At 43.9% G+C, this 25132-nt stretch overlaps 1 protein-coding gene and 1 non-coding gene across 2 annotated transcripts in view; both read right to left on the bottom strand.

The window, feature by feature from the left end:
* Positions 1-824: 824 nt before the first annotated feature.
* Positions 825-25132, bottom strand: part of CDS2 (CDP-diacylglycerol synthase 2) — a 49552-nt gene continuing 25244 nt past the window's right edge. The window contains exons 2-13 of the mRNA XM_015099719.4: positions 22004-22140; positions 20628-20724; positions 19777-19874; positions 17628-17767; positions 15772-15830; positions 15051-15133; positions 11949-12036; positions 11387-11455; positions 10441-10593; positions 8683-8802; positions 8145-8248; positions 825-7901 (exon numbers count right to left, since the gene is read on the bottom strand). Of these exons, the coding sequence (XP_014955205.2) occupies positions 7769-7901; positions 8145-8248; positions 8683-8802; positions 10441-10593; positions 11387-11455; positions 11949-12036; positions 15051-15133; positions 15772-15830; positions 17628-17767; positions 19777-19874; positions 20628-20724; positions 22004-22140 (1281 nt within the window). The 3' untranslated portion in view covers positions 825-7768. The remainder of the gene's footprint in view (positions 7902-8144; positions 8249-8682; positions 8803-10440; positions 10594-11386; positions 11456-11948; positions 12037-15050; positions 15134-15771; positions 15831-17627; positions 17768-19776; positions 19875-20627; positions 20725-22003; positions 22141-25132) is intronic.
* On the bottom strand, positions 16147-16250 carry LOC114117652 (small nucleolar RNA U6-53/MBII-28). Its single transcript, XR_003591317.1, has one exon. It is a non-coding gene; the product is annotated as a small nucleolar RNA U6-53/MBII-28 (small nucleolar RNA).

Raw genomic sequence — 25132 nt, 5'->3', positions numbered from 1 at the left:
CCTGTGCAAAGGCTAGGAGACAGAGCAACCGGGACAAAGAGGGGACAGCAGGAGCATGGCTGTGAGAGGTGAGACCTGAGCATGGGTTCAGATGGGGTGGGGGCGGACTCAGCAGCAAGCCTCCGCTAAGGTCACAGGAAGGCACCAAACAGATAAATCTCACCCTGCTGTTGTGTAAGGATGGAGCAATGTCTTTCTCACCTATAGGGACCCTAAATGGTGGGATTTCTGCCATGAATTTCTTCCTAACACTCAAGGTTTAAAGGAGCAAAGGCGACTAGGCAGTAGGGAGCCAGCTGGCAGTCAGGATGAATCTGAAGAATACTTAGAAGGCAGAATGGGCAGGCCTTGGTCACTGACAAGATCACTCCCAGAACAGAACTGATGGTGGTCAAGCAATACTGGACTGGGGCAGGTCCTAGGTTTGGCCATGCAAAGTCCACATGAAGAGACCTCACAGGCCCATGAGGTTAGGGGTGTAGACTTGGGAACCACAAGACTGTGATGACTAGAGCCCTGAGAGTGGGCAAGAACACTCAGGAGAGCATTCAGTGGGGGCGGGGAGAGAGTCTCTGGCAGAATCTACCATCTCAGGGCAGGACTGGTGGGAGGAGAGATGCCCAGAAAAGCAACTGAGGAGGAACAGCCAAGGCAGGAGGAGGAAAGGCGGAAAGCTGGAGTGCAAGTGGTGAAGGTCAAGGGCAGAGGATGTCTCTAGAAGCAGGGATTGGTTGGCAGCATTCTGGAAAGTGACACTGGTTCCATACAAACCCCCATATCTCACAGCAAGTCAGCACTCCCCCCATCAGATACCACAAACGATCTAGAATTTAACAGGTGTTTATTTGTGTAATAGGAAGATCCAGATGTATAAATACAAATACTTTCCAAGGTACAGTTTATCATGATCTGACACTGCACTGAAAGAGAATCAGTTCAATACTGATCAGACAGTGCACAGAGAAAGGTCAGCTGTGGCGAAAAACACACAGATTTAGTGAAATGCCAGAGGCAGGGCCAGGACAAAAAAAAAGTGAAAGTGTTCGTCACTTAGTCGGATCCAACTCTACGCGACCCCGTGGACTATAGCCCACAGGTTCCTCTGTCCATGGAATTCTCCAGGCAAGAATACTGGAGTGGGTAACCATTCCCTTCTCCTGGGGATCTTCTTGACCCAGGGATTGAACCCAGGTCTCATAGACTGCAGGTGGATTCTTTACTGTCTGAGACACTGCAGTGGGCTTCACTTGACTACAAGGCACTTCCCAGCAGGGCCAGAGAGATCATTTCTATGTTTGGGGAAACCTCATTAAACAGACCTTCAGGGTGAACAGAACTAAGAAAGTGCCTGACTCACCCAACACCACTAGGCTTCCCAACAATCTTCAATAGAGGGGCCTCTTCTCTCTAACACTTCTGTCTTCCCCTCCTGTTTTGAGAAAGTATTAAACATCAATAAAAATTAAAACTTGGTATCATCATCAACTCCAGAAGAGAATCCACAATCCATGAGCACTGAGTCTCCATGGATGGCCTTCTGAGCTCAGTTGCTGGTCCCCATACCCCCAAGACACATAGGGCTAGCCTCTCTGCTACCCACGCTTTTCTTGCCACCACCCCTGGGGCTTCTCAACAGTGCTCTGGCTGGACTACAAACCACTGTACCCTGCCCCTGCCTTTTTTTCTCTTGGCTCCAAGTCCCTTGATTATACTGGCCCTGATGCCTGCTCAGCTCTTTCCCTTTGTAATCAGCTCCCACATACCCAGCCATTGTGACATAAGGCAGCCACACAGAACTGTGTCTGTGGATTTAAATTTAATAGCACACAAAGGACATCCTTGTAAGATATATGTACATTCTCAACCCCCTTCCTATTCTGGCATTCCCTGGCACAAAGCCAGCAAAACCAGCACATGAACTTAATGGAGGTAAGAAATGGGTACTCCAGCAGCTGAGGACAGGGATTGCGCTATGGGTGATGTCAGCAAACAATTTCACCAGCTGCTAAACCAACTACAGCCTCTGAGCACTACATAAGGGAAGTGCTCAGAAAGTTTCAAAGAGCTCGGCCCTGCCCGATACCTGGGAGACCACAGCAGAAGCTACTTTAGCCCAAGGCTCAGAGGGTCCCTGCCCCCAGTTTGGAGCCATTTTTTTCTCTACAGATAAAAAGCTGCCTGGGTCTACTAGGTTTAATAACGAGTGAGGAAGTGCCAGTGCCAGGCCTTGCAAGCACACATCCAGAAGAGTGGGAGGGCAGGCCCAGAATAAGTCCATCACAGCAGCTGCTTACCATCCCTCCACAACCATGTTCCTGCTTCCTGTCATAATCATTACTTCATCAATTAACTGAAAGGGAGAGACTATCACTTAAACACAATGGGCCCTTGGGACTGGTCTTCATTCCACACTAACAACTCAGGAAACAGCCCAGTCAAGCCAGTGGGTCTAGGTCATTATTATTCTATCGGCTCAAAGAACTTCATGGATCCCTCCTGTCAATGCCATTTCTTCAATGAAGAATGGTCTTCAGTTCAGTTCAGTTGCTCAGTCGTGTCCAACTCTTTGCGACCCCATGAATCGCAGCATGCCAGGCCTACTTCACACATATCCTCCCCCACTCCTGTCTGCGTGCAGAAAACTAAAAAGAAATAGTTTTCGTTCAATATAGTGCATAGTCTCCATTCATGAATCACCCCTGCGATCCTTTGCTAACCTAGAATCCAAGAGAAACAACCTCCATCATTTATCCCCAAGTGGCCACCTGCCATCTACTCTGTTATCACTCTAAAGAAAACAAGAAACACAAAGCCCCTGACTTGTTACATGTAAGGACCTAAGTGAAAACCTTCAGGCCTTCCCTCTGTACTGTCATCTGCTACAGAGGTTCTCTCCCACTCCTCTTGGCCCCCAGCACATCCACTTGCCCAGAGGAGTACTGCAGGTTCCTGAGCTGTGTGCAGAGCCAAGGGGAACACTGAGTCAAGTCACAGGGAGGGCGGCACCACTGGCCAAGAGGAAAGGGCCTCCTTCCCCACGGAAATCAGACCAGGGGCAGCAGGAGGTGAGCAAGAGCTCAGGCAAACCATTCCTACGAGGAAGGGAGAATTCAGGAACATGTCTACATCCTCGTTTCATCAGGCTGGCTTTCTAAATGAAGTGGGAAGCACTCAGCTGCTGTAGGCAGGTGTTAAGGTTGGACTGCTTCTCTCTGAAGGAGAATGTGGTCACTGTCTAGACTTTGAACAGTCAGGCTATGTACAGGGTAGGGGTAGTGTAATGCCTGAGAACCAGTCTCCAGAGTTACACAATAGGATTCAATAAAGTTACCAGCAGGATTCAATAAAACCTATGTGCCAGGCACTGTGCTAAATGCTTACATGCATTATCTCAAAATCCTCACAACAATCCCGAAAGGGAGGTGCTATGATCAGAGCCAAGTGAGTTGGAACTGTACCTAGTAACCTGCCCAAACCCAGGGCTATTTGAGCCCAAAGTCCATCTTCATAACCACTGCACTTAGCCTGTCATGATGCCTCATTTTCCTCTTGTATAAAATGGAGATAATACCTGATTCAAGGTGTTTTCTGGATTAAAAGAGAATGTATCGTTAGCACTGTGCCTGGGACTTTTAAGCACTATTACTGCAATTATTAATAAACACACTGCCAGTAACTTAATGACTCAAGTAAAAAGGAGCTTCAACAGATAGACATTTGGTAAGAGGGGAAGCAGAGGCAGGGTTTTCAAGAGCCAATGGATGTAAAAGCCACTGGCCACAGAATTCTAGACTTCACCTATTCTGGCATTCTATTCTCATAAATTATCTACATGTCCTAAAACACCAACACTTCAGCACCCAAAGTAGACCTTCCAAGCCACCCTCCCAGCTAACATCTCTTTGCCTTGAAAATGTGCTGACACATGTGGACAAGGTGAAAGCCTCACTCTGCCCAGAGGCAGTCACAGGCAAGAAGAGGAGCCTGTAGCCCAGCTGAGCGGCCAGGTGAGTAAGGCCACTGCTGGTCAGCCTGAAACGGTTAAGGGACAGTGCTGGGAGGAACAGAAAGATGGAACCACCTTCAGATAGAAATAGGCAGAAAGCAGCTGGGACTACACTCCTTGCTGAGAATGGGCCCATCTTCTGCAGGGAATGTGGGTAAGCAGGGTCCAGGACCAAGAGGAGGTAGGCCTGAATGAGCCCTTAAATTAGGCTCATTATCCCCACTTGGTCCAAGTTCAGCACCCTGTGTAGGCTGTGCCACAAGGCCCCCATCCAACAAGGGGAAACAAGTCAGGAGGTGGGAGTGGGTAATCTCTTTAATAAGCAAAAGCTGGGTAACTGCATGGAGAGTGATCAAGGGAAAAGGAAGTTTGTTTTGACAAGGCAGAATAGTGTCCAAGAGTCAAACTCTCTCTTCAGAGCTGATGGTTTTTTCCAGACACTCTTTCAGAGGCCCCGCTGCAGAGAAGCAGAGTAGGTTGGCCCATGGTTTGTTGTCTTGTGATGTGTGTACAAGTCACCTAGACATCCTCCTCGTAGCCTTTTCTTCCCACCTTGACTGTGGAAGAATAGGAACCCTGGGCCTAAAGGAAACTATCCCCTCCACACTCCCCTCTTTCCTCAGCACACAATCACAATGCACAAGAAAGGTGGGCACAACTTGAGTAGCTCCCAAAACAAAAGGCAATGGTGCCTAAGGCATCAGTGACCCAGAAAGAAGTTTCAGCTGTGCCACATCTATTAGAATGATGCAAATCGACTTCCCTGGAAATCAACCTTGGGCAGGCTTCTTAGGGAGCAAGGCCACTGCTTTCCAGTTTTCTAACAATGACGTTCTTTGCCCTGAGACAGTCACACAGCCCTGACCCCCGGCAATGTCAGGGATGCTCCTGAGCCTGGTAGGGTCTCTCTGACAGTCTGACGATCTGAACTTACGGATGTATTCGAATCGGTCTCCAGCTAACTCAGCAACTAGTTCACTCAAATCAAAGGGTCTGTTTAGTCTCTATTCAAGTGTATTTTTAGAATCTCCTGATACAATGTAAGTTACAGGATAAAAAGCCCAGTGGGGGAAAAATAAAAGACCATAAATTGTTTCAACGTCTACCTGTGTAAGGTTAAAAATTACATTTTGCCCCTTCTGAAAAAGACATTAGATTTCAAACCTACTGATTTCAAGTTCCCCCCAAGCCTTCAGCTTCCTCATCGGCAAAGGTCTCATGCCTTTCACCAGAGATAACACAGAAAGCTATTGTGAGAATGCATTGAATTCAAATTGGAAAACAAAACAAAAATCTCTAAATAAGGGCTGCACAAAATCAAGTGGGAAACATAAAACCATACAGGGAAGAAACTGAATTCATGACAAGAGAGGGCATACAATTTGTCACATTTTATTTCTCACACACACAAAAAAATGGATCTAGAGCAAGTTATGCCACTCATTAAGATGTGCACAGCTGTGTGTTACAACAGTCTCTGGAAGCTTGTCTGTTCAGTGAAAGATTTTCAATAAACGGGAGAAAGAAAATCAGTGTGCTATATAGACACAAGGTGGTGTCTGTCTCCTGGCTACTTCCTACGAAATTCCCCTATTTCACCAGAAAGCATGTGGGAAACCAGAAGGAAACAAAACCCTAGCTGACCCTCAGGCTCTCTGGATGGCAGCTCTGTTGAGCTTCCAGCTGCCATTTCCTGGAACCCTCATCAGCAGCCATGTCCACAGGTATGTGCCAGGCTCCCTGATCCCAAAGGTGGCTCTCTGCTGCCAGGTCCCAGCTGAGATTTCCTGTCCCCAAGGACCCACCTATCTGCCCACAGGGGGACACCATGAGACAAATGAAGTGCCATTCTATCTTTGGTTTGGGGAACCAAGTTCATTCTTCATTCAGAAAACTAGATTCATTGCTCCACTCTAAGATTTATTGCTGAGGACAAGCATTTTAAGGAAAAGTATTTAGAAAAGGCGTGTAAGCACTTAATTTTTGCGTGCCCAGGACATGACTCAACACCTGCAAGCAGCCTCTGCAAGTACGTATACTTGCTCAGCCAGAATCATGGAATATGAGAACTAGAAGACAGCTCAGAAAACGAGAACCCACAGTGATGTGTCCTGCCCAGTGCCACATGGCCAGCACTGAACACACATTCTGTTTTTAAGGGGGCCTTAGACTTAGAAAAGCCATTTACTGAAACAGAAATAAAAGTTCAGAAGAAAGAAGCTACTGCACGTAGACGGTCACACAGTGACTGTGAACACAGACATCAAAAGGGGTCTGGCCTGTGCTGGACACCTCAGTGATTTGGGCTGGCTGCGAGCGTCCACAGATACAGTAAGGTTGAGATAAACACAAAGAAAGAAAAGCAGCACCAGCCCAAGGTGCTGAAACAAGCTGTTATACCCCCGTTTGGCAATGAGAACCACCATGGCACAGAATAATGAAACACATTTGGGCACCAATCTCTCTCCCCTCTACCCCCTTGCTTATTATCCTGACAAAGAATGTATATTCCAAAAGTCAACCTCACTCTTCTAATTAAAAGAAAAAAATAAATAAATCACAATTTAAAAAGAAAAAGGTCCCGCTGTAAAATACAAACTACATTTAAACTGGTCATATTATACAAGTGTGCATTTAATCTTCAGAAGCTTCAAACCTCTGGGTTGGGTTATGCAGAGTTGTAAGCAGGACTTTGTGGTTTCAGTGAAGAAGTCATGGTAATTGAAATCACTGTAAGAAATAAGTGATTTTTAAAGCACACACACAGATATACACTTGCCTTAAGAGTAATATATATATATATATATATATTAATATATACAACACAGCAGCTACATGGGTGGTCAGCCAGGTCAAGGGCATGGGTGTGTGAACAAGAAGCCCTCTGCTCCCTGCCTAATGAGGAAGCCCCCAGAAAGGATTCAGCAGCAACAAGTCTATAGCACAAATGTGAATAGCATCATCCCTGAAAAGACCCAGTTAGCCAACTGCCCTATAGGAGCCACTTGAGCCTAAACCCTGTGGGAAAAGACCTAGTTACAGCATCCTACTGCATACACTTGAAATAGAACAGTGTGGCTTTTTTCCAGACTATTATAATTTTTCATGCCTTTTGAAAAAAATTAAAACTGAAACCTTCTTCAGTCTGTGATGAAGTGAGGTGAATCCATATCAAAAAGCAAAGCTCACAGTCCACAGGATTTCATGAACAGAATGCCTATCTGATTAATAAGCCTTCATCCTTCTTCCCTCAGAAGGCAACCCTCCTGTAGCTCCAAGGCAGGGATTATTGAGAAGCCCAGGAAAAGCACTCCAGTAGTAAAGACATCCAAGCTGTGTAACTCTTCCCTGCTGGGGGTCAGCTACAAAGACAGTCGGTGGTGGGGGGCCTAAACTAGACAAACACAGATGAATGAGTGTCCACTCTGATCAGGCCCAGAAATGGAAGCTCCAGCTTAGGAGCTAGAAGCACCAAGCAGGCACTCCAGAGCTGGGCAACACTGTCTTCCAGAATGTTAAAAGCTTTGGTTTTAAAAACAAAAATTGACTTCTTTCCAACTCAAAGCTATAGGTTACTCACAACCCAAATCATAAGCATATGGACTGTATACACTGTAGATTTTTTTTTTCAATCCACAAATAGAAACACTGGTTTAAAAAAAAAAAAAAGTGAGTTGAAGCTTGTCTTTGTCCAGCTAGGCTTGCCTGGGAGCCCTGCCCCTCACTCAGCCCTGTTTCGGCTCTCCTGGCCCTGGGTGGCCCCTACTTGTCCTCTGTGGCAGCTGTCAGCATCCCCTTGTCGGTCAGGTGAGACTTGAGCGTGTTGAAGATATGGAGTTGCTGATCTGGCCTCAAGGTCAGGAACTGCTGAACCAGCTTACTTGGGTTTGGGCCCCTGCAAGAGGATGAACAAACAACACTGAGCAAAGCAGGAGCCAAGCACTTCAAGGGCCTGATTATTTTAGTGGCTGTTCCCTTCCTGGATCCTCTACTAATGGAGGGTAGGAGGGGACCTCAGAGAATCCATAACTAATAGCAACTGAAAACTTCATTCATATTTGGGATTTTTTCACTCAAACTGAGAAGTAGATGAAATTCTAAAATCCGCCAACTTGGTTCAGACAGAAAGGTACTATACCTGATAAAACTAGCAATATACACATTGACAAAGGTGGCCATCAGATACTGGCAGTCAAAGCGATCCATGATGCCTCCATGGCCAGGAATGGTATTGGCAAAGTCCTGTTAGAGGAAGGAAAGGATTGGTGAGCCTGGCTTCATCCAAGTCAAAGCCTTGTCTATGGTCACACCTCAGTGTCCACCTACTGTACTCTACAGCTGAGGGCAACAGAAAGTGAAAAGTATTGATTCAGGTGCTGAAGCTATAGTATACAATCCTATTAAATTATAAAACATCTCTTTTGAAGAAAGATTAACATAAAAAATTATCATAAAACTGAAATCCAACCACAGAATTTTCTTAGAAACAAGGTATCTTCCTTTATCCTACTTAAATTCCATGCATGGGTGAAGAGTACATATTAACAGTCAGGGTTCACAGTCTGGTATTCTGAAGGGGGTGGTAGTTGATGAGGTGAGACAGGAGGAGGAAGGCAGAGACGGTGAAAAGGGGCCTGGCTGGGAGACAATGAGAGGAACAAAAAGGGTTTTCCTACTTTGATCTTAAAGGCTCGTTTGAATCCACTAGCGAAGAACCCTCCGAAGGGGCCGATGAGCGAGGCAAAAGTAGAGAGGGCAATGCTGTGAATCTGGAAGGGGTACATCCGCACTGTTTTCTGAAAAGAACAAATGAAATCAGTTCAGATGCCTGCAAGCCCAGGCTTATTACTTGTTACCATTAAAAAAAAAAAAAAAGACAAAAAACCACATCTTTATGAAACTATATCTCCCCCCAAAATTAGAAAAAAAGACTGGTTTAGGAGTTCTCTTTCTGCTAAATCTCTAATATACTGCTTAACAGAGGACATTAACATATTATGCGTTCAGTCTACAGCAATATGTTTTGTTTGAAGTATATGAAGAAAATCCAGTCCTACAAGGATACATCATTGAAAAAAGAAGATTATTTTAGCACTGTCTTTTCAGATAATTACAGGGATTCTTTTCTGATACTACACCAAAACTTGACAACTGATAGGTTTCTAAAAAGTTGGTGCAAATCTGAAATCCTATCAATAATTTTTTTGTACTCTCACATTAAAATCCATTGGTCTATACTGCACTTTGAATAGATCATTTTATCCATGTATGACTGTAACACCATGCACTGGCCATTTCAAAAATACTGGTTTAATAAGTTACATAAATCTGCCACATGTAAACACATTTTGCCATACAATGTCAAAATGTCATATGTTAAAATCACCACAGATTCCATCAGAAAAGTAAGTATTTAAGAAGTTATCAGGAGGTGGGAGGGGGGTTCATGTTTGGGAATGCATGTAAGAATTAAAGATTGTAAAATTTAAAAAATAAAAACTAAAAAAAAAAAATAAATAAAATAAAATTTTAGCTTAAAGGGGAAAAAAAAAAAAAAAAAGAAGTTATCAAACTTCCATGGCAGGTATATACTTTCCAAAATTCTAATTTTTACTTGAAAACCAAATTTTATCATTGGTAACAATTATTGTCAGTTGTTTTCTGGAAGTGACAAATCTCACTTCATTTCTTTTTTAAGAAAAATGCCTGCCAAAAACCTATATGAAAACCTATAGTTTCTCATTTCTTTTCAATTAAAATTTATGTCCCCATAAAAAAGCCGCCAGTACAGCTCAGAATTCAAACAGGGGCACACAAACTCTTCCTTTAGGTTAAGCACTGTCCTGCAGCAGTCAGCAGAAACATTTTATGTATACTTTCCATTTTGGCACCAGAGTATTAGGAGGTGTATAGTCAAGGATCAAGATTTAATAAAATTAATAATTTTACTATTTCATCAAAGACACTGTTAAGATAAGCTGGATAGGTCTTCTTGTGAGTGTGTGGCACAGTGAATCCGATGACAGTCCAGTTTGGTGCCACTGCCTCCACTCATGCTAAGGTGTCAGCAGGCTTACCCACCACTGCTTTTGCACCACCATGGCAAATGATGACAAAATGAAAAAGCAAATGATGTCATTATGTTATGAAGAACACAACTGTGATCTCATAGATACCCTCAAAGCATCTCAGGGTGCCCCAGGACCCAAAAGCACACTTTCAGAACTCTGGTCTTAATAGTTTGAGGTAGGAAGAAACATCTCCTGTCCTCTCCCTGAATTGACTTAAGCAATTCTCTTTCATCTTGGGGTTTACAGCTTTGGGGAGGGAAGAAGCTAGGTTTTTTGAGGGAAGGCAGTGGTGGAGAGGGGGCTCTCTCTCTTTGTAGTCACTAACCAGCCAAGGATCATTTGTCCCATGTGAGTGGCACATACCCAGCCAATGATCGATTGGATCACCCCAGGAATATTGTACTCCTGCAGCCGAAACAGGCCCGAGGGCTCACAGTCCACAGTGAAGCTGTTGGTATCATTGTTGTACTCCACAGGGCAGACAAAACATCTGTACCCAGACATCACATAGGACAGCTGAGGATGAGAACAGACAGACAAAGGAGACAAGTTCCAGCCATCTTGCCTGGGCAGTAGCCACCTGGTTAGGCCATGCTCCTCACAGTACCTAGCACCCTAATTGCAAGCTATGCACTAAATCAGAGGTTCATGTTTCACCATAGGTGTTATTTTACCTGAACTCTGGAAAAAAATGAAAAAGAGACTTACAGCTTACTGAGGCCTCACATGCACTTGCTCAAACAACCAGGTCCTGAATAAATCCAGGAAAGACCTAAAGGAATCTGGGCAAGAACTATAAGAAGTTTTGTCCTATTTGAAGAACCTATGGTTCATTTTTCTCAGGATCTCTTAATTCGAAATGACAAGTGGTAAGGGGAGCAGTATAGTGAGAGGGCGACAACCAGGAGGAAAGAAGTAGACACCCTCTAGAAAGGGGTGGTAAGTCACTCCCCTCCAGGCAAGGCACACGCCGGAGAAAATCTGGGTTAGAATGGCATGTCCCACCTCACCTCTCACTCTCAGGGAAAGTGACAAAAGCCTGACTGTGAACACCATCTCCTGAGTGCCACCAGGCCTCGCCAGCGTGAGAGGAGTACAAGCTGTGCATGGCCTCCGCTCCTCTACCACCAAGACGTGGCCTGAAGCCTGGCAGACAAAGGGCAGACGCTGCTGCCCTGCCATGTTCATGCCCTGCTACAGGGCAAGGCTGCCATTCAGCAGGACACAGTCCTTGGCCTTGGGAGATGGGCTCTGAAGGTGGGTGGGAGGCCTCTACCCAACCCTCACCCAGCTGGGAGCCACTACCTACCAGAAGGCCAAAGACCACAGTAGCAAAGAAGCCCCCAATGAAGCCTTCCCAGGTCTTCTTCGGGGACAGCTGTGGACAGAGAGCAAGTTCTTAACAAAATGCATTTCGATAACCCTGGCTTTGGGAACAATGACTGTTTAAAGTCTTTCTACTATTAAAAAACCTCATTCAATTAACCACTTCACTGTCTAAAATACCCCATACTTGGTTTCCTTGTATAGCCTGAGAGCCCTCAGTGTCCTTTCTGTTTCAATTGGTCAAATAATTTAATTATGAAACAGTAAACTAATTAAATGACAACATTCTAATTCAGATCAAAGCCCCAAAAGTGTACCTACACAGTCTAAAATATTTTCTCTATCAGCTCTTTATTTTTTTCCACAGAAGTAATTGTTAAGTCTTCCTTTGGCTTTTCTCTTGAATCTAATTTATTACTAGCCTTTCTCCAGGATGACATGAAGATGTACACGCCATGCAGATCTCTTCTGTCTCCCAAGCTGATCTACTTGAAAGCACTACCCTCACCTCACGGTAATGGTCCATGTTAGGGTGATCCGTTTACCTTGATAAGTGGGGTCCGACCAAAGAAGAAGCCAAACATATAGGCCATGATGTCATTACAGATCACACAAGAAATGGGGACAATGAACCTGGGAAATTAAACCAAAGTAAGAATCAACTCTACCAAAATGATACCTCCAAAGTCCACAAAACAATGCTACTCATAAATTTCAGCACCAAAATAACCACATAGTACTTATTACCCATTAAGGAATAAGTTTAAAAGAAAAAAAAAAACAAAAACGCCACCAAGTATCTATATAAAATGTCATGTTCTTTTTTCATTACAAAGTAATATAAAATTAAGTATAAAGAAAAGAAAAAATTAAAAGTTATCCTTCTTTCTCCTATTCCTATCTCCATTCTCCAAAATAACTACTTTTAATCATTTCTGACTCTTCTTCTTCTAGTAGTTACTTCCATTATTCTGTTACATTTATTATCTATTTCATAATTGACTTTTCTTTTTTTTTTTTTTTTACTGTTTATTACTAGCTCTAATAAGCCAAACTTTTCCCCAGGACTACACAGACAGCAAGACCATGATTTAGCCAGATTTATCCTCTGCCTCCTTCTGCTAGTGGTCTGATCATCCCTACCACAAAAAAAGGGGGGGACAGTTTCCACACTTGTACCGTCTCTCTCTTCTCACTCTCTATTCTCTGACAGTCACTTTAAAAAAATTTTTTAATTTCCTCTATAGTTGAACATAATATACATAAATCCTAGCCCCTCATCTCGGAGAAGGCAATGGCACCCCACTCCAGTACTCTTGCCTGGAAAATCCCATGGACGGAGGAGCCTGGAAGGCTGCAGTCCATTGGGTCACTGAGGGTCGGACATGACTGAGCGACTTCACTTTCACGCATTGGAGAAGGAAATGGCAACTCACTCCAGTGTTCTTGCCCGGAGAATTCCAGGGACAGGGGAGCCTGGTGGGCTGCCATCTATGGGGTCACACAGAGTCGGACACAACTGAAGTGACTTAGCAGCAGCCCCTCAACTACAGGCTTTATTTTTCTGACTCACTGTTTGTTAAGGGAGAGATTTAAAGCACCTATATCCACCCAACCACCCATATTATTTACTTTGTTGAGGCTTCCAGCACATATTCTCTGCTCTACAACTGTAATCAAGTCTTGAAGGTTCCATCTAAAAGCCAATAATTAGAGATTTTAATATGATTCACTCTAGAACAAAGTGGTATGTCTAGCCCTAAAGATGAGAACTTAGCATGAGCCTCTCTTTGGAATTACTTAACAGCACTCTGAAAGAGAGGAAGAGTATGCCTTCCCATTGTTTAAAACGTAATAATGCCCTCACAGTATGCCATTATCATTGTTTTAAACACAATAATGTCCTAAGGCTCTAAAGAACCTCTTGATGAGGGTGAAGGAGGAGAGTGAAAAAACCAGCTTAAAACTCAATACTAACATTTAGATGAGCTAGTCTTTACATGTTCTAAGCTCTTTATATATTTTTACTAATTTATTCCTCAGGCAGTAGGTATTACAGTATCTTCATTCTGAGAACGGGAAACAAACGCATGGTCCGGAATCTTAACCACAGTACTTTAGTATCTCTGTTGCTGTTGTTCAGTGGCTAAGTCATGACCAACTCTTTGCGACTGCAACATGCTAAGCTTCCCTGTCCTTCACTATCTCCTGGAGTTTGCTCAAACTCATGTCCATTGAGTTGGTGATACCATCCAACCATTTCATTCTCTGTCACCCCCTTCTCCTCCTGTCCTCAATCTATCCCAGCATCAGGGTCTTTTCTAATGAGTTGGCTCTTTGCATCAAGTGGCTTCAGCATCAAGCTTCAGCTTCAGCATCATCCTTCCAATGAATACTCAGAGTTAATTTCCTTTAAGAAATCTGGTTTGATCTCCTTGCTGTCCAAGGGACCCTCAAGAGTCTTCTCTAGAACCACAGTTCAAAAGTTACTGAATGTGGTCCAACTCCCACATCCATACATGACTACTGGAAAAACTGTATCTTTGACTAGACAGACCTTTGTTGGCAAAGTGATATCTCTGCTTTTTAATATGCTGTCTAGGTTTGTCATAGCTTTTCTTCCAAGAAACAAGTGTCTTTTAATTTCATGGCTGCAGTCACAGTCTACAGTGATTTTGGAGCCCCAAAAATAAAGTCTGTCATTGTTTCCATTTTTTTTCTCCATCTATTTGCCATGAAGTGATGAGACTGGATGCCATGATCTTAGTTTTTTGAATACTGAGTTTTAAGCCAGCTTTTTCACCGTCCTCTTTTACCCTCATCAAGAGGCTCTACACACTAGGATATGTCTTCACATTTTCACTAAAAGCATAGTTTCTTCAGTCAACCTATGGATTTCTATCAATGGTGATAGATTTCTTGCTGAAATCATTGCATTTGCAGAATAAAATCTACTAAGTATATTATTCTTTTGACACATTGCCAGATTCTATTTGCTATAGTTTATTTAGAATGGTATAGCTATAATCATGAAAAAAAAATCAGTTTATCATTCTTATTTCTCCCTGTGTTTTTATCAGCTTTAATACTAAGGGTTAGATAAGACTCGCCAAAACTAGAGAAAGCCTGTGTGCAGTCATTAAGGAAATAAATAAATACTCAGCTGCTATCACTGGTCACTTTTTCCAGGTGTGGATTCTTATGGAATTTTCAAAGCTCTTTTATAATTATTGATCTGTTCAAGTTTTCTTCTTTGTGACTTTTACTCGGTGTCCTCTTGCCAGGAAATGATTTTTTTCTTCTAGATTTTCATATTTGTTGCCGTACAGTTGCACTGTCCTGGACTCTTTAAATATCCCTATACCTGTTGGTTTAGAACAGTGGTTCTCAAAGTGTAGGTCCTGACCAGCAGTATCAGCATCACCTGGGAATGTACTAGAAATGGAGTTCTCAGGCTTCACCCCATGGCTACTGAGGCAGAAAATCAAAAGTAGGGCCTAGCAATCTGTGTTGTAACTAGGCCTGCAGGGGCTGCTGATATGCTCAGGTGAGAACTGCCAACTTAGCAACTGGGGTTTCTCAGTCCTCTTATACATAAGAACACCCACAAAATAATAGGAAAAATGCCCCTCACTAACATCACTCACCAGATCATTCCTTCAAATAGGTTGTGGATAACAAGATGTGACTGTGTTACAACAATCAGTAATGTTACATGGGTCCAGCCAAACTGCAAAAGAAGATAAAGGATAAACTTTACCTGTCAGTGTACCTTGAAAGGAACTTCAAATAATAGCTAATACCAAACAGAAAATTGTTGAGAAACAGGTAGGAAAGATATCTGCTTCTGTATCTGTCTTATTGGAAATGAAAAGCTACAGAACAGGCCTTGAGAAGAACTATGTTTCCCAGCTACAGTTCCCAACAAAAGGAGGGTGCATGTGGCCCACCAGTTAGTCCTTTTATGCTCCAAAAGCCTGGGTACCTCTTGTTTTCTTAGTAAGTATTTACTGAGAGATTAGGACACTCAGAGAGGGGGTGTTTTTAAGTTGAGGGAGCAATATAGCAGGTAGGATATCTATGGTCAATGTCTAAAGCTTCACCTAGAGCCTTACCTAGAGGCCATACTCAGATCCAGATGGGAGAGACTGCTTAGGGTATATAACAGTGATTAGGTCTCGGTGGATAAGAAGCCACCAAACTTCACAGAGGATGCCTCTTTCACCCTCCAGGTTTCAGATGCACAAGAAGAGACTACATTCCAAAGTTCTAAGTTATCACAGAAAGGATGAGAGGCCTGTGGAGTTTCTACAAAATTTCACTTATAGCAAGAGTTTTGACACTGACCCATTTTGACACTACCCTTACCATGTAGAACTGCAATCGATAATGCTTCTTGACCAGACTCAGCACAAACATGCAGAATCCTAGTTTGAGAAGGAAGGAAGAGAAAGGGCAAAATGAATCACATTCTGCATTTATCTTTGTCCTAGTCATTTCCTTTAGCTGTGTCATATGGTCCTTTGCTAATTTCCTGGCAACAGCTAACCAGGGCACAAATCCACTTCCCAAGGGAATAAAATCAGTTATTCAGATGGGCAGTCAGAAGGGAAAAATGACTACTTCAAGACAATCAAAGGAAGACAGTATTTTAAAATTTTACAGATTACACTCAACTTAGGATACCATTCACCAGATAGAAATGTTTTGATTCTAGAACAGGGGCTGATAATGGTCAGGCCGGCTGCTAGTATTTTGTTGTTGTTGTTAAACTCCCTGGCACCAAAGCAGGGCAACAGTGCCCCAGCTGGTAGCTCAGTTAGTAGCGTGGCAACTCATCATCGAGGCTAGCTGCCTGTTTTTATAAACAAACTTTTATGAGAACACAGCCATAACTATTGGTTTACATGTTATCCAGGGTTTCTTTTTGTGCTACAATAGCAGAACTAAGCAGCTGCAGTAGAGACTCCACAGCCCCCAAAACCTGTAATATTATTATCTGGACCTTAAGAAACCAATCTCTATCCTAAAGAATAGGTCTGGCAGAATGGGGATCCACATGGTATAAGGCCAAGGTCATCCTTGCATCTCTCTCCTACTGACCCACATGACTAAAACCTCTAGGAAGAAAATGGATTTTACCCACAAGTGTGCTGGGTCCCTCAAAAGTAGCCCTCCCCAGAAGAGAGCATATCACTGTTCTAGACCTCTGGCCTCTCTTTGTGGGGCTGCTTCCAGGCTCTGAGGCATGCTTTCTGACTATCCTCAACACATCAGACCTCTCAGCAGTAGACTTCATATTCAGTAGCCAGGTGTCATTCAGAGAGCCAAGTATCACTATCAAGTTGATGAAAAAATAGGTCAGATTGAAATTTAGGTCAGAGTCAGAACAAATTTCCCATATGCCTCAAACTGGTTTTCAGGGTAACCATGAAGAACATTAGCATTATGTGAACTCATGTACAGTCTCAACTGAGTTTAGACTGATGGAGCAGTATACCGTTTGTCAAATTTCAATATAGCTTATCAAGTCCTCATGGTAACTCTGCCATTTTAACTCTAGGTTACAGGAGGGCTCAAAGAGTAAGCTCCTGGCTCTTCTGAAGTCACAGGTCTTTTAAAACCCAACTCAATAAGATTTCTAATGCACTATAGTGTCCCTTTTCTAAAATTAATTTTTATTGGAATATAGTTGATTTACAACATTGTGTCAGTTGCAGGTGTCTGGGTGAATCAGTTATATATATATATACATATGTCCACCTTTTAGATCCTTTTCCCATATAGGTCATTACAGAGTTCCCTGTGCTATACAGTAAGTTCTTATTAGTTATCTATTTTATATACAATAGTGTGTATATGTCAATGAAAAGTCCTTTTTTAAATACAAGTTTCTGGATGATTTTGTTCTGTCACACTGCAGAATCTCTGCCAATAAGAGAGTCAGGACACAACAATGCTATGGGGTCCTTCAACAGAGGCTGAAACACACAGACAGGTGGCACAAACCACAGCCCCCACAACCACACAAGCCCCTCAGCCTCATTTCTCTTAGTAAAGAGCTACTACAGCTCATGTAAGGCAGAATCTTTAGTTCTGCTTTCCTGTGTGGTCAAAGTTAAGTCATCAAAACTTTACATGAACCAAGAAATGCCCCAACTCCAACTCAGCAGATATGCAAAAACAAGACATACGCAACAACTGGCAAGCCGCTTAACACATACCTGTTAGATAGAGAGTAAAGGAAATGAATCGGTGGTATTTACTGAGAATCCGCAGAGGCTCCTCTCTCTGGACCAGAGTGAAGAAATAATCCGTCACTGTTTCGCCATAGAAGAAATAATTTACACACAGCAGAAAGTACCTGTTAAAGAAGATAGATCACTGCCAAAGGGAGCACATATGGCCGCTCCCTTACAGCAAGGCTGTTAGGACCAGAGCAGCAGTCCACTCAACTCCTAAGAACCCCCCAGGCAGCTCACAGCAGGACAAGCAGACCACAGATCCCTGTCCTCTGGTGACCCTGTAGGTGAGATATTTATCTAGAAATTTGTGGCTTTCATTCCCTCTCCATTTATCACAAACTTGGGACCCAGTTTCTGCCCCTTCTATTGCACTGCCAGGTCTAACAACACTCAATCTGTAAGACAACCCCCAGAAAGGTACCTCATCCTGCCTCCTTGACCTTACTTCCACTCTTCCTGATAGGAACTCTGCATGCCTATTAAAACGAAATTTCTCTGGCTTTCTGTCTGTCTGTTTGGTTCCTCTCTTCTCTCTGCCTGGAACATCCTCCTCACTTACCCACTTTATCACTCATTGCTCAAATACCATTGTCTTCATAAAACCCTGCATGATCGAATGTGGTATCTGCCTCCCCTGCCTTTATTTCTATAGTGTGAAATACTTGTTCTTTTCACTAAGCAATTAATTATGCTTCATCTCAGACTGTCTTCCTCTCTGATGCCTGGCTCTGACACACAAATCTTTCACTAGCATTAATTCTTCACTTGTTTATAACCTCTCTCCTCAACTAGGCTTCACTAGTGTTTCCGAGTATGAGAATGAGCAACCCAACTCTAAACACTCAATAAATGTCCAGACATCAAAGAAAGGGGAGAGCTTCTCTTATCTCTTCCATTTAAAAAAAAAAAAAAAACCTGTGGAAGTTCAAGAACTCCCAAACAAGCTTTGTTTTCTGTTACTTGAAAAACACTTCCTTTGAACAGTGACCACAGTCAGGGGTCAAACATCCTGAATATGTTAATAAAATTCATAACATTGCTTGCCAGCTATAGGAGACCCACAAGAGAAACCTAGGGGGCAGGCAGGGGGCAGGCACTGGCCCTGTGGTGACTGCAAGGCAGCTTATGCTTCTGGGAGACAAGGAAGCATCTCTGAGAAGGATGTGTCCAGCCCAAATATGAGCATGTCAGCTCCCTTGGCCATTACCAAGTTGCTGGGGCCCAAAACACTATTCTCTGGCCTGGTAAGTTATGAAATCAATGCCCAAGACCCAGCACAGCATAGTGAGAGGAGTCTGTATCTGCCCTAAGTCTTCTTAGTACTACACAATGCTCTGTTCACACAGCACCACCTCGGAAGAGTGTGGTCTATACAGCAAAAGGGTTTCAGATCAGGAAGGTGTCTTGGACATCATCTGCCCTACAGGTTTTGTTCTGGCTTCAAGACAGACAAGCCCAGAATTCTTTGGCAGTCCAATGGTTAGGACTTGCTCTCACTGGCCAGGCCCAGGTTCAATTCCTAGGCAGGGAACTAAGATCCTACATGCCACATAACAAAGCCAAAAAAAAAAAAAAAAAAAAAAAACCTAAGGACATCCAAGCCCTTTCTTAGGAGGAGAAAGCAGAGCTCCTCTGAGGAGCCCAGATCCCCTGCATTCAGTCTCACTCCTGTCCACTGGCACCCAAGGAACCTCAAAGGAACTAGGACTCCAAAACCACAGGTTGAAAAGCACTGACTAGGTCTCTACTATCTATTTTAAGGATGAGGAAGCCAAGTTCCAGAAACAATATAACACCAGCGTGGATAACTCCCAGATGACTGTTGTTGGATGCTGGGATACCAGAGCATGAAAAATGTACTAATCTACAAAATGGGGGCCGTTATGCAGTCTAAGGAATCCAAATATTGATGCAAATATGGTCACAGATGCAGCTGGTCTGGATTCTTCCAAGAAAGAACCACTCCTTCCAAGCCAGCCATTCAGTCTGAACTAGGCAATACTTTGGTCTCAAAGGTGCTGTAAAGGTCCATGGCCATCAACCCCTCCCTCCAACCACGACTGTAACTACCTACCACAAAACGTTTGTCCAAACCTGTTAAAGGCTTCTGTGGGGCTAGAGAGCTTACCAGCTGAGGGTTCTGAACCAGGGCAGGTCATAGGAGTGGTACACATTGTAGCCAATAGTAATAATCTCATGGAAACACTTGATCTGAACACACATCACCTGCAGGACACAAAAGAATTAAAACACTTGCTGTCTCCTCAGTTCTTACGATCTGCGGAAACAGAAACCAACAGGTCACAGATCTTCAAGAAAAACCACTATATTTAAGAACAATGTCAGCCCTCCAGTGATTCTGCTCCCCTCCTTTCTCTCACATCACTCACCAGGGTTGGGAGGCCCTTTATGTCACACAGAGCAGATCCAACTTCTTACGATAAATATATGCTTCTGAAACTCTTATTAACTTTTTATTGTAGAATCTCCCACCTCAATCTCTCCCACTTTTGACTCTGAATAAAAATACGTACTTGAGAAGTCCCAAACTGCTCTGCTCAGTCGTCAGTTGTATAGTCATTTGATGCTGTCTATGACAATGGGAAGACTCAGAGCAAAGTACTGTGGACTGGAATTTTATATCAAAAGTCCTGAGCTTATGAGGGAGGCCCCAGGAAAACAAGAAACAAAATCAGGAGTCATACAGAATCATAGCCAGGTTCCCAGTTTGACCAAAGAGCTGAGGTACTAAAATCAAATTTTAAAGTGATCTTTAATTACCTACAACTGGCCCGTGCCAATGGCCCTCCAGTTGGCTGCTGGAAGGTGAGAAATCATAGTTATTCTAAGGCGGATGTGGTCCGAGCAGCCAGGACCTCAAGTGATTCCCAAAACCAACCCAACACCTGGCACTTAAAATGACTAGACATGCAGGGAAAACTGAAGGTAAAACTAAAATAGCAAGCAAATGGCACTTACAATCATCATCAAAACCATTGGTCCCAAGTAAATGATAATGAAGAAAAATGCAATCATCGCCAAAGTCAGGATGCCTCTCACCCACCAGTTCTTCCATCTAAGTTAGAGAGGAAGGGAAGGAGAAAACATGTTAGGAGCCCAAAAGAACTGAAGCACAAACTCAAGGGGGATGGTTCTTTCTGGGATAAGAGCACTCTGAGGTCAATGCTTTCCAGGAGTATGTCTCTCACCTTGACAGAGGCAGTAGCTATATGCTGGAAGAAGCAGGTCACCTCACCTCATCAGAGCCATCACCTCATCTACACTAAACTCAGCAAGTGCTCAAGGCTTGCATAAAAATACACCCAACTTGTTTTTTAATGAAGGAATCAGGCAAAAATCCCAAGGGAAAGGTAATGTCTGCCCGCCCCTCTCTTATGTATCTATTTAGATGGCTGCTATGGGCGTCTCTGAGAAAAAACTATTAACATTTTTCCTGCAGCAGAATCCTACACTTCTCTGCTCCTGCATCACTACGGTAGTAACAGTGTCAAACACAGTGGTAATAACAGCTACCACAGCTGGCACATATGCACCTGGCACTTCTACAAGGACTCATATGTATTAACTGATTCAACCCTCCATACAACTAGCTTTTACAGATGAGGAAGTGGATGTACAGATGATACCCTGTGACGTGCTTAAGCTGGGAACTGAATCCTGGGAACCAATGTGGCTCCAGAACCCGTGATCTTAATCACTGCACAAAACAGCCTTTCAAAAGGACAAACGTGTTGGAGGCATGCCCAGGCACACTTCTATATAATGTTTTGGGGTCTCATAGTTTGTCTGCCCACACAGCTGGTATCAGAAGGCCCAGAATCTCAAGGGACCAAAATTTTAACCCTGAATTCACCAAAGTTGAGATGTTTCTTAATTCCTACAGGAGAATTGAAGGACTGTCCAAAACAGACGTGTAGGGGAGAAGGAAAACTGAACTCTGGACTAGAAATTTAGGCTCCTCAATGGAAAGCAGCCTGCCCATTAGTCACAAACCCCAAGGACCATTTATCTCCATGTGCTATCAGTGACCACTCCCATGTCCAGGTACTCCTGCTCTTTGGACAGTACCTCCCAGCCAGCCTAGGGTACCCTTCAAGGGCCAGATCCACTCAGGCTGTGCTTGTAGTCACTGGTAAGCACTCAATGACACTCAATGGAGCCTTAAGCAGAGGCAGGGGAGACTATAACCAATGAAAGTGGGCAGGTCTGGGCCTCACACTTTAACAGATGTAGGCTCCTGCTACAACTGTGGGCCCTCTAAGCGCTTCAGGTCTTCCATGACACTTGGAGACCCAGAGCCCTCAGCAAGCACTTGCATGATTAAGCCAAGCTACCTTGAAGACAAGTTGGAAAGGGCCCTGTTGAGAACCTCTGGGGTATCATCTGCAGAGGGTGGTAGGGTGGCAGCTTCCACTCGGCTTTCACTGTCTGATGCAGTCTCTCCATCTGCCTTTGCTTCTGACTCTGACTCCTGCACAGAAGGAAAACAGAAGAGGGAAAGATCAAAAGCACTGAGTAGGATACTGGGTGTCGACATCCAAAAGGACCCATCTACCTTTGAAAAGACCTCTCCACCAACACTAAGTCACACAGGGAATAGCCCCTGCTCTGCCACAATACCACAATAACCTGTGGACTCTTGGAGCCACAGGACAACTAGTGGCTCTGGACAGGCTCTCGGGGGAAGCTGGGTGTGCAGGCTACTGCCCCCTGCAACAGAGCTCCTAAAAACCCATGGTATTACTTCCAGGCTTCACAAGACCACCATGTGAGGAGGCCAGCCCCAGTCAGGTGCGGAAGCCCTAAGGGACCACTAACTCTAGTCAACACTTCACCAGGACTGGTGTGTGCCACTGCCCTCTCCCTGCCACCAGGCCTGGGTGTCAGCAAACACTTCAATGTAACTCACTGAGTTGCCACCAGGTCACAGTCACATAAGGAAATGCCTGCAGGAACTCAGCCTGCTCCCCAGCCTGCATGAAGGGACCAGAGCATGTCAGCAACAGGTCCTCCATCCAAAGTACCGAGCTTTTATTTCTTAGGGGAATTTAGAATAGATCCTGTGAGAAGAGGTGCAGGAGAAATCAAATCACTTGGAATCAAAGTCACGATACTACACTGCATTTGAGTAGCCCCTCAGAATTTTGAGAGTATTTCCCGTACCTGTGAACATTTGAGCAGTCATGGAAGGAAAGAAAGGCAAACAGCAAGATCACTATTTATAAATGAAGAAACAGGGGCTCTGAGAAATTCAATAGTTGGCCCCAAATCTCCTATAACAGGTCTCTGACTTAAATGTGTTCATTCCACTACATTTCCTTTTATTTAAGCATGTCAGAATCCATTTAATTCTTCAGTTAAGTGATTCAGAACAAAGTAAACTGGTAATGGCAATGGGATGTTTCACCAAATCAAAGATTTCATTACATACACAAACAGACAAAAAGCTGTATCTTTTTTTCAAACTGAACAATTTGAATTTCCTTAGCGACTAAGCAGCAGCAGCAGCAGCAGCAATGGCTAATAAATGTATGAAACTGAGCACCATTTCACACATTTCTTGGCCATTTTGATGTCTTCTTTTGTGAAGTGCCTGTCAAGTCACTGGTCAGTTTTCTACTGGGCTTCCTTGCTTTTTTTATGTGTAGGAGCTTTTTTAATATGTTCCAAATTTAAGTACTTTGTATCACTAACATGTTCCCCCAGTCTCCTCTAAACCCTAACAACCCACCTCAGTCCTTCTCTCACCTACATTCTCTCACCTACAATCAGACCATTTCCCTCTCCCTCAGCACTGGCCACAGTGGGGAGTTGGTGGGAGATTTTGTAATTGTCTGCTGCCCCAACTGACCATAAGGCCCCTAAAGACAAGATAGTCTCATGCCTGACACACAGATGTGGACAAATACACGGAAGATGGTGGAGAAAGAGAGGAATTTTTTCCAGCTATGGTAAAGCAGCCCTGCTCTCATAGAGACAGCTGTTTCTAAATTAACTTACAACTGAGATAACACCACAAAACAGAAGGCTTAACTACTACAGGATTGCTGATTCAGAAACAGGGGGCTTTGGTAAAGAACTTAGGGAGTCACTCTCCTGTACAGCAGAAATTAGCGTAACACTGTAAATCAACTATACTTCAATTTAAAAAAAAAAAAAAAACCTTATGGAGGTGTCCTCATCAGTAGCACCTGAGGGAAAGAGCCACAGCTGCCGCTGATGCGGTCAATGCTCCTTCCTCCACCAGGCTGAGCCAGTGGACAAGTCACCCAAGTGCTGTACTCCACTTCCTTACCTAATAAAAGGACAGCAGAAAGGACCCTCCTTATCTGTGTAAGGGTTCTCCAGAAAGACATAACCAGACACACACCCAGAGCTGTGTCCTATTCCACTGCCCCACAAGGTTCTGAAATGCAGCAATGCCCGTAAGTGTAACTGGGATTCTCTCTCTCCAGTCACACTTAGTGAAGACGGAGGCATTCAGAACAGATTTCCATGCTGTAGGCTAACATTACCATCCTTTTTCCATCAGCAACCATCACGGATATGAGGTAACGATGCTGTGGGATTATCTAGATCTGACCCCTACACCAAGGGATTGCAAAATGCAAGCACCAGGGCCCCACCAAGGCCTCCCACAGATGTTCTCCAGGAGTATGCAGAAGTCACAGGGACTGAGATGACAACAGCAGGCGGGAGGGTATGTATGTAGGCGCATATGCTTGCGAGCGCATGCCCATGAGTGTGTGCACGCACACACACACACAGAAGCTCTAGCACCAGCTATTTTTAACTTGTCCATCTTGTTGTCAAGGAAACTCACAAAGGCTGCTCGTTCCCCAAGCTAGGAAGGGCAGGAAAAACCGGGGCAGAGCCCCTGCAGGGGAAGGGCAGGGAGCTCTGGCTTGGTACTAAGTCTCTGGACCTTGCAGACCCTTTTACAAATGTCAGCCCAAAATACTCTGTATCTGACTCCTCTCCTTCCTTACTAGGAAGAGTCACAGCGAAGAGAGGTATCCTGAAGCAGAAAGCAGTAAAAGGACACAGAGAAGTGTCACAAAGACACAGTGACTGTTGTTACTGTCAAGACATCAGGAGGCCTGGGATGAACAACTAAGAAATTAAGTAAACTAAAGAAATAAGCCTGAAGGAGATTAACTTTCCAGTTGTCACCTGCCTTTAAACAAGTAGGGGCTTCCCTGGTGGCTCAGATGGTAAAGTGTCTATCTACAATGCAGGAGACCCAGGGTCAATCCCTGAGTTGGGAAAATCCCCTGGAGAAGGAAATGGCAACCCACTCCAGTACCCTTGCCTGGAAAATCCCATGGACAGAGGAGTCTGGTAGGCTACAGTCCATGGGGTTGCAAAGAGTCGGACACGACTGAGCAACTTCATTTTTAAAAGCTAGTAAGTAACGCCAGGGTCCTGGGCGTCAGCCCAGGCCACTGAATAAGCATCCTCAG

The sequence above is a fragment of the Ovis aries genome, chromosome 13 (assembly GCF_016772045.2).
Source record: "Ovis aries strain OAR_USU_Benz2616 breed Rambouillet chromosome 13, ARS-UI_Ramb_v3.0, whole genome shotgun sequence".
Lineage (NCBI taxonomy): Eukaryota > Metazoa > Chordata > Mammalia > Artiodactyla > Bovidae > Ovis > Ovis aries.
The sequence above is the reverse complement of the archived record's forward strand: the minus strand, read 5'-3'. Positions and strand labels throughout refer to the sequence as shown.